The sequence below is a fragment of the Oenanthe melanoleuca genome, chromosome 9 (assembly GCF_029582105.1).
Source record: "Oenanthe melanoleuca isolate GR-GAL-2019-014 chromosome 9, OMel1.0, whole genome shotgun sequence".
In the NCBI taxonomy this organism is placed as follows: Eukaryota; Metazoa; Chordata; class Aves; order Passeriformes; family Muscicapidae; genus Oenanthe; species Oenanthe melanoleuca.
The window spans coordinates 18,032,512-18,053,859 of NC_079343.1; the positions used below are offsets into that span (position 1 = coordinate 18,032,512).

The 21,348-nt window shown below is 38.0% G+C and overlaps 1 protein-coding gene across 1 annotated transcript in view; it reads left to right on the forward strand.

Moving 5' to 3' along the window:
- The window catches only part of NAALADL2 (N-acetylated alpha-linked acidic dipeptidase like 2), a 298,774-nt gene extending 279,207 nt beyond the window's left edge, over positions 1–19,567 (forward strand). Inside the window, exons 13-14 of the mRNA XM_056498926.1 lie at positions 202–400; positions 14,571–19,567. Of these exons, the coding sequence (XP_056354901.1) occupies positions 202–400; positions 14,571–14,769 (398 nt within the window). The 3' untranslated portion in view covers positions 14,770–19,567. The remainder of the gene's footprint in view (positions 1–201; positions 401–14,570) is intronic.
- The last annotated feature ends 1,781 nt before the right edge of the window (positions 19,568–21,348 follow it).

Here is a 21,348-nt window from a genome sequence, read left to right on the forward strand (position 1 = left end):
AGCATCAGAGCCCAAATTGACCTTTGAGGAGCAGATCAGAGGTTACAGGGAATGATCTACGGCTTCCCTTGACCCGTTCCTTGTCTCCATGCAGGAGAAAAAGTGGCTCAGGTTTTAATTGGACTATTAATTTTGACTTGGGAGCTGGAGTAATAAGTGGTGTGTGACTCAGTGGTGGCTGTCTCGCTGTCCCTGTTGCAGGTGATGGAGCAGGAGTCCCCCAGCTGCTGGCAGCAGCCTCAGGGCTCCGGGACGCGGCGGAGCTGCTGCAGTCGGACGAGATGCGCCCGGCCAACGACCCCCGGGAGAGAGCTCCTCTCAGGGTCAGGATGCTCAATGATGTGCTGCAAGGCTTGGAGAAAAGCTTCCTGCTTCACCAGGCTCCTCCAGGACTCTACAGGTACGGCACACTGTGCTCCTAAAGTGGTATTCACCGCTGCTTGGTTTGTGTCTTTAAAAACAAAACCTCACTGAGTACCCAAAATTAAAGCTTATTTTGTTTCCTATCACATCCTTTCTGCAAAGCACATTAAATAATTACAATGCAAGGGGTCGTTAGAATGCAGCACTGTAGCATTTCTGTCATGACATTGCTGCTAACGAGACATGCAGTGTGATGGCAGCCAGGCAGCGTGGCAGAAACCTGTGTCAGATGGTACAGGAAGCTTTCAGAAGAAGAAAATATTTTGAGGTCTAATACTGCTTGACAAGCTCCACCTATATTTTATTTAAAACTCTGTACAGTTCATTGAAGATTCAGAATTGTACAAGGTACTCCATAGCATTATTTAACATATTTAATTATATAGCAGCGTTCTTGGATGCATTTCAGCGAGTTAAAGGCAGCACATTCGAGTTAATGAGCAGGCCTGAGTCAGTCAATGTTCATAACATCTTGTCTCTGCTTGGAATTACTCTCTGATATGTATTCAGCTGCACTACCCAGGTTGGTTTTAAGATGTCGTAGTCATCCCATCTTTCACTTTCTAAGAAAGAAGTCTGCAGGTCTCTATCTCTCACCAGAACCAACTGAAGTAGCAAAACTGTTCTCAGATTTTACTTGATGGGAAAAATTATCCAATATCTCACACTAGTGAATGTGTAAATTGGACATCAAACAGACACATGGTAAAGGTGGGGCAGGAAAACAGGAAGCTCCAGCCACAGGAGGGATTCTTCCAATTATTAGCAATGGCATAAAACAAATGCAGTCATTTTTTAACAAAAGCAAAGGGGGGAAAAAAGCAAGGTAGTTGTGGGGAATTCAAAAGTGTCAGTGAATAAAAGCCCTACAGCTGTAATAAAGCAAATAGAATAATTCCATTTGGGGAGGGGTTAATTTACTTCCTTTCTGCTGTGACTGGATTTATGAGATAAAGAAATAAGCCAAAATGGGATTAGATAAAGTCTAATATTCCAAGTTTAGCAGTGCTGTCTGTCATGTCTGAACTGGTATGGTGTTGCAAAGGAGCCATAAAACTGTTTAATATTAAGGTAATATGTATGTGTTGCATTGCAGCAGCAACATTCAACATTGTTGAATCTGGCCCAGTTCTTTATTTGTAAAAACAAATTATATCAAAAGTTAAGATTATAAGGAGAGGGTTTTTGAGGTCTTAAAATATTTCAATTCTTGCAGTGCTAGCATTATTAATTTTGTTATTTAGCAAAATGTAATTACTAGATATGCAAACATAATGTAACAAATTTTTCACCTGCTCTCCACAGTACACAGCAAAAGTACTTTCATACTGGCAAGATAGACACTGTGGAAGTGAAAATGTTGTACTTGTTGCCCTCCAATTTAATTAAATTCGATACAAGATTTAACAGTACAAGATTTCAATGTCTAGGAGAAAACATTGGCTTTGACTTTACTCTGAATAATTTTACCTGACATCATCTGGAATATACAACAGTAAAGGACACCTTGTGTATCATCATTTAGGTGTTCATTTAAAAAGAAAACAACCTTTGTACGGTGCCAAGGTGTGTAATTGTTGCCTTTAATGGTGAATCTACACAGATAAACAGAATCAAGGACACTGTCAGATTGCTGATGTCCTTTGCTGCCATTTAAAATCTGAAATACGTTTGCTTCATTCAAAAATAAAAAGCATCTGACTATAAGTCTTGCTTAGATTATTTTTTCAAAAGTCCTTCTGTTAGTTGATGAAGATATGTGAATGTGTTTTGTATTCTGAAGCTGTAATTGTGTCCTGAGATCACTAGAAATACTTGAAAAACCTGATACCCTTCATTTTTTTGGCTTATAAAACTTTAAGCTTATTCTTTTTGTCATTTGGTAAAGAAAACAAACAAAAAAATCAGTCTCACAGCCAGGACCTTGTGTGCCATGTTTCATCCCAGTCAGAAGATTGATAGGCAAGTTATAAACCCCTGAAATAGTGGTTTATAATGGAAATGCTGGCAACCCTTTAACTATAGCAGCACAAGCAGTACAGCAATAAATACTGTGCTTCATCTGTAAACAGAAATTTAGGATGCAGTTTGCAGCCTTGACCTTCAGGCTCCAACTGTGTTTAGATCATTAAGATTCCATAAATACTGTAATTTACAGCCTTCTGAAGGAAGAATTTGTGTGCACAGTAAAGGACGTATTCTTCATAAAAAAATGATTGCTTCCTGTATACCCATTTGGACTCATATTCTCAACCTCAATCAAAGCACTTGACAAATTTGCTGAAGTTTTAGGCATCATTTTTAGCCTTGTGTTTGTCCTAATTCACTGTTCTCTGGATCTATGCTATGTTTTCTGTCCTAGAACTTGAATTAAAAAGAAAGGTGGATTTTTTTTTTATTTTTTATTTTTTTATTGCAGGAGTGTTGCAATCTTCCTGTGCTTTTCTACTATAGGGAAACTGATACATCTTTTATATATTTTTTTTCCATAGTTGCACACACATTCCCATAGCTATAGTCTCTTACTGTATATAGGTACTTAAAAGAAATAAATGCTTTGATCCAGTCAATGTCATATAGCAATATTTGGGCATAATTGATACATTATGCATCTATAATAAGAAGCAATATAATCAAACTTAATAGCAGAATTCAAATTACTATTTTTTTTAAATAATTGGTTTAGGATACTTGACTAAATTTAGGTAATCATGATTGACATTGGCAGGTTGTTCAATACAGTAAATGCTGTAGTTTTGATGCTCATCCCTCTTACCTGAACTTCCTGACATTGAACTGCAAATCTGACAACAGCACAGGTTCCCCATGATCTCTATTTCCAACTGAGCTGGAAATAAACAAGTACAGCTTTAATCAGGGTGTTTTAGTCTTATCCAGAAATTTAGGCAGAATGAAAAATAATAGGTTGAGGAATATCCTGCTTTGCAAAAGTTACCCTGGGACTTGATTTGGGGTTAGGAGAAAATTGCTGAGTTTTCTTGTATCTGAAATATTTCTTTGATTCCCAGTGGTAAACCTGGATAGATTTTCTATTTCCAGAATAAATGTCTAGGAATAAAATAGGATTGCTGTTGGTATTTTTCATTTATCTCTCTGTGTTTCTCGTAGCACAATCATAATACTAATAATTACTTGGATTTATAGTTTGTCGTTATTTTAATGGAAAAATCAGTAGAAATCCAGTTTTTTCTTACCTTTGGCCATTTCTTGTTTTCCACCCTTGCAATATATATTTGTGTGGAACATTTCTGTCTGTTTTCTGATTATCATATTTTGCTACTAAAGGTAATATTCATAGATTACACAGCAGTGGCATCTACAAGATTAATGTAAGAACAGAGACTTTTTTACTTTAGGCACTGTATTGGGAAAAAAATATCAAGCTTGTTGTCCTCTCCATGAGATGGTCAGCCTCACCAGACCCATAAAAAGTTTCAATAAATACTGATCATGTCATGCATTTGCATGCTTTTCCCTCTACAGAAATACCAACCTAAACACTGGGATAGGAAGACAGCATGGATCTTCCTGGTGTTGATAAATACTGAGCTCAAATCTTGTGTTTGCCTAGGCTCAGTAAGAGGGTTCTCCCTGTTCCTTGTATATTTTGTTGTACTTCTTGTATTTGCTGATCCCCAGAGCTCCTGACAACCTGTCAGCCTGGTGGATCTGTCAGCTCTGTGTGCACTCCTCAGGTACTCACAGGGAGCCTCTCCCTGTGTGGAAAGGCAGAGCTCTTCAATGCACAGTAATATTGAAAAAAAATATGAGATAATAAAGCAAACTTCACGGAGTATCAGGCATGGCACAGTCAGTGCAGGGAGATCTCCAGTCTCAGGAAAAGTGTCACATTTCTTCAGGTCCAGGTCTCATTTTCAGATATGATAGGTGCTGTTGGTACCAGATGGATGCAGAATTTCCTAGATTCGCCTGGGGTGCTCCCCCAAAATTTTCAAAGCTAAAAGAGTTATTAAAATCACAGTTTGTGTCTTCAGTGCATAAAATTAAAGCCAAAAAGAGGCATACAAGGGCTCATTTCTGCTCAACTTAGGTGTGTTTTATTCTTAATGGACCCTTGCCTAATGATCAGTTATGTCCTGGCTGACAGCTCTTTTAACAGTTTTATAAAAAAATCTAAGTCAGACTGTGTAAAATCGTGCTTTTAAAAGTTTTACCTTAGCATGCCAAGCTTATCCTGTCCATTAAGGCTGTTTGCATCTGGCTCCACCATTTATGGAATTGTTACAGGGGTGATTGTGCTTTGTCTAATAGATGTAATTGAGTGAATTGAGTAATAAGTAGGTGAAAAGAAAGGATTTTGAAAGCAATCTGTGTCTTCAGCAAAGACCTCCAGCAGATTTTATTGCTCATTTGTACCAGTTAAACTTCTTCCTTTTGCTTCTTTTCATCACAGATACCCAAGTGTGACATTAACACTTCATTGGGCTAGAGAATTACAACAAATGGGTACATTTTAATGCACTGAACAAAAGACTGGCAGTAAGCAGAGATAGATTGTGCACCCTGAATTTGACATAATGAAATGAAAGAACAATCAAAAGGTGGTTTTATTACCATTCAAAAAAGGCAACATGCATCTCTGCTGAATTCGTGCCACTCAAGTGTGTGTTGTTCCTCAAAACAAATATTTTCCTTTCAGATTGAGATTTGTTATGTACATCCCTGACGTGTGTATATTCTACAGGATTTATTTCTGCTTTGCTGGTAAACAGGAGCAAATTCTCAGGTTTCAAAATACACATGTCCTAAGAGTCTAGTTTCAAGTGATATGGTGAGTAGGAAAATTAAAGGCCTTATTATATCTCCATGTGTAAATAAGCTGCTCATTGGATTTACAGAGGACAAGCATTAAAGATGCAAATATCCTGCTAATCTTAAACAGTAACTTGGGTAAACATGGAGTGCAATGTCACCTGCAAAATAAAACAAAATCCTAGCCCAGAGTTTCTACTTAAGACAGTAGTTCTGTCTCATTGTTTAAACTGGAGATTTGATTTTTCATTTTGAATTCTTCGTTTATGACTTCAAGTAGAAAACATTCCTGTCTCCTTTGTAGCAATATTTGAGATGTTTTTTGACCAACCTGAACCAAATGCATGGAGCATTTTTATCGTTCTGCTTTGTATTATGTTGGAGCAGGGAGTGATTTGATACGGTGTTGATGATCCTTAGTGTGGGAAATACTGAAATAATTCATATTTCACTGGCAGCAGTAGATAATGTTCTGTCTCTTATTATCTGCCATGTGCAATTTGTAAATACAATGCTAGAATTATGTTGGGGGAGAAGGAAAGAATTGTGTGCTGGTTGTAGAATAGTGTACCTCAGCTTTTGCCATTCAGTCAGAATAAATGCATTTTTGTCTTCCAACACAGCAATGATTTCCTGACTTTTGACCCTTGTATTTTGCATCTTTCAAAATTTGCAGCTCCTTTTCTTCTGTGCTTTTTTCCACAGCTTATAAATGGAGTTATGAACAGTGGCATTACTTGTTTCTCTGTCTAATCCTTCTTTGGTGTTTCTCAGTACTGCAGTTGTTCAGCTCCCTTCTCTCTGATAAGCATTTTACCAAATGTATTTTTTACACCCAAAATGCCTTCTCATTTCCCTCTGCCTTATTCCTTTGAACTTTACAGTGTTTGAGCAGTATGGCCATGGTTTTTGCAATTGTAAGTATGGAGCAGCACATTTATCCTAGCACACACCAGTAGCATTTACTAGGCTGATAATGCTCTTACAAATTCCTGCTATGGTTACTATTTTTCTCATGACTGATAACAATGCTGAATTATGCCCTTTCTTAATACTGAGGAGATGCAATAAAGTGAGAGATAGTCATACTCAAAACACCTGATCCATCCAAGTGGCAATTGAGATGTTTTTTCCTTTGGAATCACAGATACATGTAATGGCCACGAATTAATGACTGTATTTGTTGTCTTGTAAATTTTTACTATTTAAAGAGCATTTGCTGCATAAATACTACAGAATTAGCCATCTGCAGAGCTGTAATTATGGCAGACTTTAAAGCTTATTTAAACATGAAACATGAAAATCTTCTCATTACACCTGCAAAAGCAGAAAACCTCTGTAATCAGGGATTATGTCATGGCTTGAAAACAGATTTCTCCCTTCCCTGATATGAAGGGAAACCTGGTTTTACATATATTAATTTACATTTCCTCTATGTACATCTCATGACTTTTCTTCCATCTTTTAAATTAGGCTGATTTGTATACTTACAGAGTTCTCTCTGTACAATACATCAGACCCATTATGTTAGTGATCCAGTAAATATTATTATATTGTAATTCGTTGTCCTGAAGACAAGACTGTGTGCAGGAAATAATATTCCTCATGCTTCCCATGAATGTCCATGGTCTTGGCCTTGCAAAAAAACCAAAAAAAAAAAAGCCAAACCAAACAAAAAAAAAAAAAATCTTATTTTGGTAAAATGCCATTTATTTTAATATGTGTCCTTAGCCCATTTCATAGCAGTTGTTCTGCTGCCTGTAGAAGCCCTGCCCCAGCTGTTCTGTGAGCTCAGTGCAGAGCTCTCATGCCAACTCCAGCAAGTCTTGTGGTAAGGATGCAGCTCCACTCCCTGTCTCTTGCTGGCAGATCTTGCTTGGTCTGCACTTATGGTGCTAAATAGGGCAAGAATTTTTAGTTCCAGAAAAAAAAAAATCTTCTGTGATCTCAGGAAGCTATACAAAGTTTAGCTTCTGAATAATTTATTAAATATGACAGAAACTTAATATTTTATACATTATTTTATCTTTATTATAGGCAGTAAGACTGGTAACATTTTTTAGATCCAAGAAATATATGAATCCACATTTTTGATCCTGACAGATAAGAACCACTCATGTATGGTTGAAATATTAGCCAAGAATATAGAGCAAAAATAAATGGAATTCATTGGGAAAATAGTTAATATGCAATATCCCCCCACTAACATATTACCCAGGCAATAGAGCTTAGAAATGTGTTGATGAGGTTATTAACAGGAAAATTACCTTAACTGGGACTTAAAAGAAGTGTTAATTTTGTGTGTGTACCTGCCACTGAAGGTAATAATAATACAATCTCAGGTATTTCTTAAAGATATATTATGTATTATGACATAACCTTTTGTCCCTCGTTAACTCTTGTGATAATGACCTGTGCTAATGGTCCCATGTCACACAGCACAGAGTTATTTCGGGTGACAAACCCAGTCAGGATCAGAACTGGACATCAAGGTCAAGCCAGTTTCCTGCATTTAGCACTGGACACTGTTTAGGAATGGGATTCCTCCTTAGCAAGAGGATGCTTTACATGATTTCTACATAAAAAGCCCAATGAAGCCATCAGGACATCAGCTGTGAGCCATTTGGAAACACTTTTATTAATTCACTTCCCTCAAGTTCTTCAAAATAGTAGCACATCTGTTTTGAATTCAAGTGTTTCAGACTGAGACATCCTTAAAAGACAGATAGTTTCCTCCAAATTATTCACACAAGCATATGTTTCTTTCACTTGAAAAGCAAGTGTAGCATAAATCATTCAAAGAACAACGTGCTTACATTTGTTTGAAATTATTATTTTTTGAAATTTAACAAAGAATATTTCATACCAGTTATAAATACAGATATATCAGTTTTGTTTAATGTATCATCACTCTTTTAAGTGTAAGTCCTTGTTCTGAGGAACCACAGAAAAAGTACTGGTGGATTTTCATGGAAATTTTTACATCTCCATGGGGTATATTCATCATTCTCTCATAGCTGCAGACAGGGTTTGGGAGCTCTATGGCAAATACTCACAGTGGCTTCTTCAGGAATTTCTACATAAAGTTGCTTAATTAATTTCTGTAAAACCCAATAAAAATAATGCCTAATTAGAGGACTGCTCTTTAGTGATGATGAACAGTGACTTGCAACCTCTGAAGATCAAATGCATTAAATTTTTGGGGTTTTTTTTATTTCACTTCTGTGAAGTCATTCTGTACTGTTGAAGGTGTAGATTGGATTCTCCTTACCTACTGATCTGGTTTACTCCAAAACAAGAAAGAAATCAGCTCCTGAACTCAGCAGATTTTCACCAGGAGAAAAAATGTGAGTGCCTGGTAATGTTGATTCTTTATTGCAGCCTGATTTTACTCAAACTCTCTTTAAGCTAGTCAGGCTTCTTAGCTCCATTATTCTTATTTGAGGCTGTTCCAGAACATCAGTCCTCTAATGATTTGCTACTTGCCTCAAGTTGCCAGCTTCCATTTGTTCATGGTTATCATACATTATACTAAACACTGTTTGCTATCAAAAGTCACAAAAATTAGGAAGTGATGCATTTACTGTTTATTTAACAAAAGTGAAAAAGTCTGGCTACAGGTTGTCATAGATTCAGTATCTCATTTTTTTCTCAGCCATTGCAGAACACTGTCCTATTATCAGAAAATCAAGCTTAGCATTGATACCTTTACTTTATGTCAATCTTTTCCATTGGCAGAAAATATGTAAAAATCAAAAGAATAGTTTTCTTACATGTTTCTGAACAGAAATGAATGTTTTCTGTGAATGTTGAGTTTTGGTCATAAAAAAGTCCTCAGACAACCTTTCTTGCCCTAAATTCTTTAACAGACTTTTTGCTTTCTCTTTAGGATTCTGAATGCTCCTTCATGAGCTTTGGAATCTGTATTGGTGCACTCAGGGCCCTCACAAAGATTTAAAGTTGTCAAGGTGCATCAAGCTGAAACTTAGGCTAGAGTTAGGGTTAGGTTAGGCTTTAGTGATCCTTCAGGGAGAGATTTGTGTGTTTCAGGACAATGCATGCCTTAAAAGTACTATAATCAAAGAGAACTGTAGGGAAATAAAAGATAATGTATCTTGTAACCCACTACTCTTCCAGTTTGGCTTCTCTTTTTCCCTTTATTTGGCTGGCAGTCAAGCCAAGCATGGAGACCCTTCCTAGAGCTTGTAAAATCAGGATTAATTTTTTTTTAGAAGCCCTATTTAAAACTGACCCCTCAGAAATGTGCTCAAACCTAGAGTAATCACCTCCTCGTGGTCCCATGTCCCAACAGGATTCTGTTCATTCACACTTCCCACAACCTCCATTTGCCATAATTGACTCAATTAGAGGTGTCCTGATGCCTGTCTTTTATGCAAGATAAATTTGTACCTAGCAGGGAGAGAGTTTATCTGCTTCACCACTGTCACATAAGGATGCCTTTGAAATGCCTTTCAGGTGGTTAGACTTTATTTGGGTTTGATATCTCGATTACCTGCAGCTTATCAGCTGCTGATAACATGCAAATACATCCCTTTCAGGCAGACACTCACCTCTGAGTGCACATGATTTTAAATATATCATTGTCTGGAATATATTGGTAGAACCATTTGCAGCCTGTAAACCAGAGGACCAAGGGAAGGCTCTTTAAAAAAAAAATAAAATAAATGGGGAAACAAAAGTTAGGAACAAAATATTACAAACAGAGGATCCTTAAAAATGACATTGCTGGGTTTGTGGGGATTTTGGGCAGGGAAGGAGTGGTGACATTTACAGCTGGGCTGCCCTGGGTGGTTGGGTGCCACATTCCCACCTTCCCTGGCCATGTGTGGGTTGTTCCATGGCCCCAGAGCTGCCAACTTCCAGAGCAGCAGGGAATAAACATTGTAAAAAAAAAAAAAAATTAAAAAAGGGTTCCTCTGGATCAGCTCTAATGACATGTAATGACACTTCACCAGGGCATATATTTCCTCCTAGTAAAAGCTTATCTTACATGGCCAGCAGCTATAATTTTATAATTATAAACCATCTGCCACAATGCTGCTGTGAAATAAAATAGGTAAGATAACAAAACTGCATGTGGGTGTTAAAAAGGTTTAAAAAATAAGAAGAGAGGAAAGGAGAAGAACCACTGGAGATCAAAGGATAAGGATCCCAGAGGAAGAAAGGAAACTTTCTGCATGTTCACTGCAAAATTTTCTTATGTAAATAAGAAAATTTATGTAAACTTATGTAAATAAACTAGTATTAATCCCCTTGTGCTGGTTTCTGAGAAGATTTGTTGATAATTGTATGTCCTACAATGAATAACCACTGTATGAAAGCGGAATTCCAAACATGTAAATATTGTTATTAGAGTGCATTCACTTATTTACCAAAGTAATCATATTTTATGTCTTCCAAACATGAATGAAAACAGACTCCTCAATGTAAGAAAAGTTCATTCAAAATTGAACAGTATCAGGAGAAAGGGAAATGCAGAGAATCCTTGTTCTGGTGTGCTTTTTTTTTTTTTTTTTCCCTTTGGAGAGTACAAGAAAAAACAATTCAGGGAATTATAAAATTGAGTTTGTGAGGATGCTGAAGTCATAGCACATTGTGTTATAACTGGAATAGACAGAGGCTGCCCACAGCATTTATCTCTAAACAATTTGTGATTCTGCAGAGAAAACCTGCACTCATTTCGTGTGGGACAGTTGACTTACCATCATGTCCTAATGATTTAATAATTACTTTTCAAAATCTGAAATCTGTGGGCTGTTAGGTAGGAGTCTGTTTGTAAGTGACTGAATAATTCATCTTGTGTTGTACATTACCTTCAGACAAAATTTTCTTGTAAGCTAAAAAATCGTTTTTCGTGACCAGAATACTGTGGTAAGTTGTTTCATCTTGTACTGTCCAGTTGTTATTGAAGTTGTGTTAAAGTCAATATATTTCTAGAGTGATCTGTCATTCAAGAATTTGTCAAATTCCATCTGGTCTGATGGGTGTGACAGCAGCTTTCTGGTTATGTAGAACAGCATTTAATGGCATTATTTTGGTCAGGAATGTTTGTGCTCCTGGGCCTGCCAAGGACTTATAAAAGTTATAGAAGATGCTCTGTTTATAGTTTCTTTACTTTGCTAAGGCTGTTTGTTTTGTTTGTAGCCCTTTTATCTCTTTCAGTGGTACTGCCTGAAGTTATTAATTGGGTTTCCTTCCTCAGTGTTGCACTTCTCAGGTCAGTGGGATGTGTCATAGAAACAAGCCCATTAGGATGAGTGATGTGTGTTGTAATTTCATCAGTGCCATCAATAATGTATTGCAGTTTTCTGTTTAGGAGTGTCTTTTTGTTTTGTGGGGGTCAGGCTGACTGTGTGAATTACATTTATAAGATAAAATAGTTAAAGATGAAGGTAGATACTTAAGCAATTAGGCCAGAGGCTGGAATTGTTTTAGAGGTGTAGGCTACAAAACCAATTTGTGTTAAGGAATGTTTAAGTAATTGAATTTCACAGTGTAAATTAAAGTCTCTTGCTATCATTCTGCATGTCGTGGGCACATGGTGATACCTTGTGTCAGTGCAATGGCTGGGGTTTATTTTTCAGTCCCTATGTAATCTTTAATGAAAACACTTTTTTGACTTGTAAAGGCTTGGAAGTAATAAACTGGACTGACCATTTTTTTCATTTGATGAAGCTTCAACAGAGATGAGAAGTGAACTTGTATAAATTGGCTCTCATAACATGCATAAACAGAGAAATCATTTTATGTGACAAAGGGATGGCATGGATTGCCAAGCAAAGATAAGTAATTGGAAAATACAAGACCCCAGTGAGAACTCCAAGCATAAAATTTGAAAAAAACAGGTGCTGTATTATGTTACTTACTATTATTTGCATACATAAAAATATAAATGAGGTTCTGTCATACTATGTAATCAGCTATTCTGAAGCCATATTACTATTTCAGAAGTTAAGAGATTATTTTAGAATTATGACAGTAGACTGCTTGTCTCATTCATCAAACAACTAAGCTCTCATCAGACACTAATTTCCCCTGCATTCAGGTGGGGTGTACTAGCAATACTTGTTTTTATTTGGTTCACATGCCTGTGTATTTACTGTGGACTCACCAGTGATTCCAAAATCACAGCTGTAAATTTAAACTGTATTAACACCCTCTTAAGTCAGGGTAAACCATATTTTTAAGCTTGTTTGGAGCACATTTGATGATGGGACATGAGGTCTGTTCCTGTTCACCACAAACATGGTCTCAGCAGTCCCCAAATGTTGCAATGTTCAGACCATCCTCTCTTTAGAGTCCTTTCTGGCAGTCTAGTCTGTGTTGCTCTGCTGATGAATGCTGTCTTATGATGTTTTTATACGTTGACCCAAAGGATTAGAGGGATCCTAGCACAGATCAGGGCATTTGGAGTAGAATTCCAGCTCAGTCAAACTCTCCCAGCCACCAGCAGCCAGATCTCTCCTGAGGGTAGAAATGTGATTATCTGTAGCACTGTCCTGGCTGTTGGAGGTGTTTGAGGGGCTGTGAGCAGGCTTCCTTCTCCCTGTGAACTGCAGGAACTGTAGAGCAGAGTTCTTCAAAAGCCTGGTTCTGCTTGCACTGATCTCAGCAGGAATCCCTGAACTGAGGGAGCAAAATCAATCCCTGCTTTGGAAAATGCAGTATTTCCCATAGCACTGCCTATCCTTGAAAACCAACCAACCAAGAATTTTTCTGGTTCTCAACATACACAGTTTTCATTTACTGTGTCACAGAGACTGCTCTGGGACAGTCCATGAGATAACTTGAGCCACCTTTGAGTACCTGTTTCTGCCTAAATGGTCCATGTCAGTGATGACCTGTTGTTTAGTGTGTCTGCTGTAGTGCTGGATTCACACCCTGTCCCTCCTCTGTTTAGATCTCCAATTCATGGCTTTGTAGACCCCTGGAACTGTCTGGATGTTTTGCTGTCAGGGGATGAAAAACTCATTATTCCTTCTGCACACTGCTGGGTTTGGATGTAATACCCAGTATTGGGGGGTAAAAACATAGACTGAAAAATTGCCATATGAGTACAGGAGTTATTTAATATCTTTGAAAAAAAAATGGCTTCTCATTCAAAACACTTTTTAAAGTTTAAAAACGTGGCAAAAGACTGTGGGTGTTCTGTGGTGTCATTTTTTTGGCTATTATTTATTAGGCAGAGTTGCAGTTAGGTGATTCACAGAATGGTAGGATGCATTTTTGTGTTCATGTGTATTCTGTAAATAAAGAAACTTGTCAGGTTTAGCACAGATTTGGCGTTGCCATTTGACCTGTTCTGTTGTGCCATCAGGTTCCTCACCAAGTGTGAGCTGTCCTGTTTCTTGCTGGGTTCCCATGGAACAGCTTCTCCCCTGCCCTGAGCACCTGTCCTGTATTCAGGGATAAGGTCCTGCACCAAATCACTGTAGCTTTCCTGTTCCAAATTTCATTCACTTCTGTTTGCAATCAAAGGAGTTCCTGGGTGGAGATTTATGATATGTAGTGCTCTTCTAATTAGTGTAATGATTACACCTGGTTTTGGATAACATTTATAGCCTGCTTCAAAGAGTCCCATTAAAATCACTGACTGGCTTTGAATTCTGAGCTTTCCACACCTCATACAGATAACATTTCCAAGGGATCATGCAATACTCTTGCATCTGTTTTTCTACAAACCATTAAAACTTTTTTGCAGATATTACTGGAAAACACAGATTTTGTTTCACAAGGGTTTAGCTGTGTGTGTTGTTTCTTTCCTCTATTGTAAGACATTAAAAATGGGTTACTCTTGTTCTGAAACCACAAAGGATTATTGATGAAATAAAGTCTCTGCTGAAGGCAAGGAGAGTTTTACCATTGGCTTCAATGCTGCTGGAATTTCACATCTGAAGTGTGAAATAAATAACATAAGCAGATAGGAAAAACAAAAACAAAACAAAACCTGTGCTGAGGATTCACAGCAATAACCAAACTCTTTTTAGAGGAGAATAAATGGAATTCATCTGAGACACAAAATCCTTCATGAGGGGTGTGATAGGTCTAGGCTCCTATTTTTGAATAAAATCTTGAATGGTCAAAGAGAAAGTGAGCCTTCTTTGATGGATTAGCAACTGCTCCAATGTAAGTACACACAGTTCAGTGAATAGATTCAGTTTATAGAGGCACAATAAATATGCATTTGTCTCTCAATCTGCCATGGGTCAGCTTTACTGTGCATAATATTTATCATCTGTAAGCTGTGGCTGATACTTGCAGGGTTTCTTGATGGCATCTCGTGGATTGTTTTTGACTAAAAACTTACCATTCTTTCCATTGTTCTCTTTCAGAAATATTCTTTACAGACTGGATGACAGGACCAGCCAGTTTTCAGTGCTGCTGGAGGCACTGGAGCACTGCAAACTGCATCAGTCAAATGAGACTGTTCAAGCAGCCTTGTCAAAGGTGCTCAACAGCATCAATTCAGCTCAGGTTTACTTCAAAGCAGGGCTTGATGTGTTTGAGACTACCTTAGCTGGAAAGAAATGAGAGGATTCTCTGCATTCTAAGACACTTGTTTACAACTCTCAAAACAAAAGTTCTACTTGGACCAGGATTGCTCTGAGGATCAAACCTTTCTCAGCCTTCCCTTCAGCTGGCGCTTAAAGGTACTGCAACACGTGGTTTAAATGTAAAACACTATTTTGCACTGTTCACAATATATCTCAAATGTCTGTTCCTGAATGTATAAAACCTAAAGAGAGGGATAACACTTCAGAGATGCTTTTTGGAAGGACATCTGCTGTATTTTTGTACGTAAAATATGTTTTTATGACTCTAAGAGCTCAATCATGCGAAGTACCGAGCACAAACTGTGGTGTGCTGAAGCCCTGAGACACCCAGATGGGCACCCAGGGGAGATTTCCTCTGTCACAAAAATCTGACTCAAGTTTCCTAATGTTTTCAGCCAGCTCATCCTCTTCCTTACTCTGTTCAGGGTAAGTAAGAAGGATGTGTTGTTTCCATGGGTATCCAGCACTGGAGTGGAAATGCACAGAACACCTTCACTCCTGTGGAACAATAAATACCTCAGTTCTGAGAATACAGACAAACCTTTATTCTTCCATTTCTGTATGAAAATAAAGAGTTGTTTTCTCTGATGTTTCTCGGAGAGGAAATTCTTGTGATGCTTTCAGATTATTTGGAAAGTGTGAATCGGTAATTCCACTTGCACAGAAATGCTTTGAATGTTTATGTTAAATGAAAGAACTGCTTAGTCTTTATGAGGCTAAATTTTCATCAAACATTCCCAAAGCATCCCACTTCAAGGTCTCTAAATTTTCAGACAGCTGTAAATAAAAGGAAGACTCCCCAAGTCCTGGGAAGACTTTTGGGATTCCATCACTCTTGGCCACACCACCAGCTATTCCAGGCTGGTAATTCCATCAGACCTGGCATATAGGACCTGGATTGTTGTCCAAAAAGCACAAGGAAAACATACATTCATTCCCTGCTCTAGAAGCAGGAATTCCAGTGTGGAGGCACAAGCTGGTGAAGCATATTGCAGAGCTAAAATGCAGATCTGTTTTTCCATTGGTAGAAGGAGATAATCACACCATTGCCTGTTGGCCAAAGTAATCTGTGAGTGAAAGGATCAGGAGGTTCAGTGTCCTCTGAGGGGATGCTGTACATTTGAGAACTGCAGGTCTTAATACTATAAAAGCTGAAATTATTAAGCCCTATTTGGGTTTTACAGTCTAATGGTTCTAGGTTTAGAGCTTAAATAATTAATTTTATATAGATACTTAGAATTTAAATATAATTTATTTAATGGAAATGTTAAATGTATTGTTACCCAGTTTGCATGGAAACTATACAGGAACATTTCAGGTTGCAATAAAAATGGAAAAAGTGTCTGTATTAATGTTTAAAAATTGCCTTGAGGAGAATTTCTGAGTGCACAATTTGGTGAAAAACTTTTTCAAGTTCACATAGCAAGAAATGAGCTGTTTACAGATCTGGGTTTCTGTTACCAAAGGAGTCTCTCCAGCAATGGCCAGGACTGGGTACACACAGCTGTGCTGTTGCTGCATTTCTTCACAAGTTATGATTGAATAATGGGCAAAAGCCCCCCGAGCCTGACCTGGGGCAGAGCTGAGCTGTTGTACAGCAGCCTCTGCAGTGGGAATTTGTTCAGCCCCAGCCAGTGGGACTGCATGGACTCAGACATCATTATCTCCTAGCTTTCCTTGGCATCTGATCAGCAAAAGTTGATGATGATTCTTCTGCTAATACTGGCACCAGGTCTGTTTAGTGCAGAGAGAATTTGACTTCTGGAGAGTGACATTGTTTATGATGTAGGCTCACCCCCTAGTTTTTATTATTGTAGGATTTAAGTGGTTGGAATATCCACTTTTGAATTGCCTGTTTATTTGGGAGACTTGGGGATGCACTGTGCATGCTATGTGAATTGTATTTTGTATATTGTGACAGGGACCACTTTTCTAACAGCTCATTAAGTGACATAATTTCTTTAGAGTGCTGCCTCACTGTGGAGCCTTTGATGATATTAAATGATAAAGGGTCAGGTGCCATCAGGAGACCAAAAAGAGAGATTAACACTTTTGTTAACTCTACCAGGTGAATTTAATAGTTGCTTCTTCATCCTTAGAATGTTCCACCAAACCCACCTTGAATTCAACCAAAGTGTACTCAGTAATATCAGTGAAATCTGGTGGAAGCAATATCCCTCATGGATGATTTCTCAGCCCTGTAATTCCAAAAAAAAAATATTTATCTTGTTTTCTCACTAATGTCCTTCTGTAACCACTTCTAAAATATCAGACTTCAAAGTACTGCACTAGAAAAGCACTGCTATTGTAAATGTCTGTCTGTTCTAGAGAAAATCAGATGTTCTTGTTGGTGAGATGAATCAGATGAGCTATTTAGGGACTTAAATGCATTGATTTCAATGTCATCTCACACTTGTAGATCTTTTGTAGGCTTTTATTTCAGTGTTCAGATCTTACATGTAAGTGAGTGTTCAGTGATGATATTTGTACTGTTACAGCTTTGGAAAAAAAAGCACTTTTGAGCCATATCCTTCCATTGATTTTTAAATCCTACCTATTGACTTCTAGGAATTTATATCAAGGTCCTAAGTACCCAGTATGCTTCTAACATAGAGTTTTTGTCCAACCAGCTGAGGAACATCAGCTAAAGGAAGGGGTTAGTAAATCAGAGCAGCTTACCCAGATTGACTTCATTCCTATGTTGTACTGGAATAAACAGAGCACCCTTAAAGGCAGAAGTACATTTTCAAATTAGCTTTACAGAGGCATCAATTGCCAGAGACAGTATAACAAATACATTGATTGCTATTTAATCTAGAGTCATGCTCACAGTGACCAGAAAATCCCTGCAGCCTACAATATTTGTATGTTGAGACAGTTGATAATAAAAAGCCAATAAGGTTTTATTAGTATGTATTTTAAAGAGTCCATAAAAAAGCTAAAGTACAATCAAGTCAGATGAATAAAAAGTGCATGGAAGCTGGATTTTGAGTACTAACCTTAAAAAAGGCAGTGAATTGTTTTTATCATCCAAGAAAAACAGTACCTGTGTGAATATGCAAACACACAAATGCCTTATGTCTTCAAAAGGTTGTGCAAACATTAATTTACTTACATAAACATAGATGTAAATAATTACATGAGAAAATCAGTAAGCACTTTGCACTGCCTCACCTTTTAGGAAAGTATTTCAGTGTAGAGATGTGAAAGGAGGCACTGCAGCTGAGCTCAGTTCTTGCAACAGTAGGTGGGGAAAGGTTAAATCTCAGGAATTACAGAAGGAACCACTGGAGGTCATTTATTCCAACCTCCCTGCTCAAGCAGGGTCACCTAAGAGCAGCCTGCCAGGAGGGGCTGTGTTCAGGTGAGTGTTGAACACCTTCAGGGATGGAGAGTGCTCAGCCTCTCTGGGCAATCTGTCACCCTCACAGGGAAAGTGCTTCATTCTTCTGTAGAAACTGTTCCTCCAAATTTCCCCCTGTATTTTTGAGTTGTTAGGTTGTTGTAATTAGTTTAATTGCAAACATTCAGAAGGTAACCATCATTTCATTTAGCAAAAACTCTCAGACACCATCTCTAGGATTTCACAGGTATGATACGTTAGAAAGTTTGTATGAGGAGATGTGTCCTTCAAGCCATAAAGGTTTTTTGTTTTTTAAGTCACAGAAACTAATGTCTAATCTTTGAAGGTCCTTTTTACAGTCCCTGGTCCCTGGTCATGGGTTTTCTCTATACTTTAGGAGGCTGATGGAGAACAAAAGATGCATCAGAAAATTCAGGGAGGGAAATCACCCACCAGTGTAGCTATAAATGCATCCACTTTACCCAAACTTTTGTGGCTTGTGTTGAGTGGAAAGGAAGGCAAGATAACTGTATGGCTCATCCTGGCTTTCAAAGCTGTTAGATGCTGTAAAAATGTCTGGTCTGTGTTCTCCCAGGAGCAGTTCAGATTTCCTGGCAGGCCCTGTGCTGGGAGCTGGTGTCTGTGTCACTCAGCACTGGGCACCTACAAGCTCCTTGTGGGAGATGTTCCTCCCCTTTGGTTTTAGCAGTGTCACACCAGTCCCAGAAAAGTGATTGATAGGAAACAAATCTTATTTCAAGGTGCCTGGGACCTGAGTTTGGAAAACAGTCAGCACCATTAGTGTTCAAAACCAAGTAAGGTGTTGTATTTGAGAGCTCTGAATCTACAAAATTTGAGATAGGGTCTCCAGTAGCACAGATGAATGTCTCAAATATAGAATGCAAACATATTTGTGGTCCATTACATGTTATATTAATGATTAAAATTGCTGGGATACCAGTGCAGTGATTGTTTTGGGTGGCTTTAACCACCTTGCTGTTTTTTCTCCTAACACCATCCTCTCCCATCCCCTGAATTCTACTTCTCTCACATCTTTTTGCAATGTGATGATTTTTCCCATCTCTCACCACCTTTTTCTCAGCCTTTCCCACTGTTTTCTGTCTCCTTTTGCTTCCTTATCACTTCTTAAGCTCCCCTTTAATTTGCCAACCACGAAGTTAATCCCCCTCTTTTCTCTCTCTGATCTCAGTCTTGTCTTTTGTTCCCCATTCAGTTCTCAGCTTGCCTCCCTCAAGTTTAAAATATTATTTCTGGTACAGCTGACCATAATGAAGAGCTGAAAGTGGTGGAAAAGTCCTGCTCACATCCAGATGGATAAAGAGACATCATCTGTTAAATTCAAAGTGTTCACTTCTGAGTACATGCAAGCAGCAGGTTTTCAGTTACAGCTTGACTGAATGGAAACATCTTCTTTCTCTCTAATGTCTGGACCAGGAAATTCCCTTAAAAGTAGCAGTGTAGAAAGGTGATAATCTTGAAAGTTTTGAAATAAACTTTAGAAGTTTATTGAATCCAGTTCTAAAGTTGGATAAGAAATCATAGACAAAGAATCAGAATTGGTACTACCTGTCTACAAAATAAAACAGGCAGCATCTAAGTATGGAATTTCTCTGAGCTTGCAGGAGCCATCCAGCATTCTCTATATGTTGGCTAAATACCAAACTTATGTGTGTAATTATGTGTGTACAACTACACTGTTGTACATTATTGAGGATGACAAGGACTAAAGCCACATGCACAAACCTGTACTTGAACATGCACATTTGAGCCTAGGAAGTGCCTAAGAATAATGAATACTCATCTGGGAAACAAAGGCTTTAAAAATATCTAAATGAGACTGCATGTTTACTACACCTGTGATGCTGTTAAGCTTTTGTTTTTTCCTAATTATAATCCCACTGTTGCTGGTTATTTCTGCTATTGCTCATACACACCTGTCATAGCTGGAGAAAATTATTTCTGTTTAGTCTATTTTCTTTAATCTCTCAATAGAGATTATTGAAAACAAGAATGTATTTTTGTTTTTAAATTGGGAGGAGTCTCTTGGTCAACATTAAGTAAGCCCACAGGGCAGAATATGAATGTACATAGACAAGTGGTATAATCTAGAATTAACTTTATTATGAATGTTGGATTAATGCAGACATACTTTTATGAATTTCACAGGTTAGAATTAATACAAGGGCTTGATTTAAGAAATTTAATCAGGATAAAGGCGTGGAACAACAGTTTTGCTGTGTAATTGTAGTGTATGCTTCCTCATCTGCCTAATCCATTTGGTTAAAAAATAATGGGGTTTTATTTAAGCTGCTTCTCTCTGATTTATTTTCCAGCAAGCCTTTGAAAATGAAATCTTGGTCTTTTTTTTTCTTCTAAATGTGTGCTGCCTTTGATGTTTGTGGATCAATTCTCAAGTGTTCAGTGTAACACCACCTTGTCTGATCATTCCTGGATTATTTCATAGGATTGAGTGGAATTTCAAAGCAAGGTCTTGGGAAGAAGGTCCTTTACTGACTGTTACTATACATGATATTATTTACTAGAGTGGCTGCCTTTACCATGCAGTGCTGTAGGTGTGCAATGTGATGCTTTGAGACACCAATTTAAGAGAACTTGTATTTTTTTCAGTCGTTTTGCAGAGACCTGTTAATTTTTTCCCATTTGGGGCTGTTCTCCCCTGGCCATGCTGGTGACAGAGCAGTGCAATACCAAGTGCTCTTAGCACAGGTTGAGAGTTTGTCTGAGCTCTCAGTGCATTTCCACTTTTTGGTGTCCCTTGTAGCCCCACTTTGCTTTTGTGTAGCACAGTCCTGATGCCAGTGTGAGTGACCCCAGGAGAGGTGGATGGCTCTGACTTTTTGGTGAACTTGCTACAGAAACTGCTGATGCCCCTATCCTTAAAAAAAATCTATAAAATACTTGGCAAGGGCTTCCCAAACATTTGGTATTTTCAGCCTGTACACTGAGGATTCTGAAATAGTTTGGATGCTGCTTTTTTTTTATTTTTTTCATGCAGTCTCATTTCATGTTCTCAGCAGCTGAAACATCTTGTAGTGTATGAATCCAGTAGAGGGGAAATAAGGAGATCCTTAATATTTTATACTTAGAGCAAATAAGATGAACACAAATTCCCTGTGTTTTCCATTTGCAGTTTACATGAGCTAATATGCAACATACTCTTATCACACATAC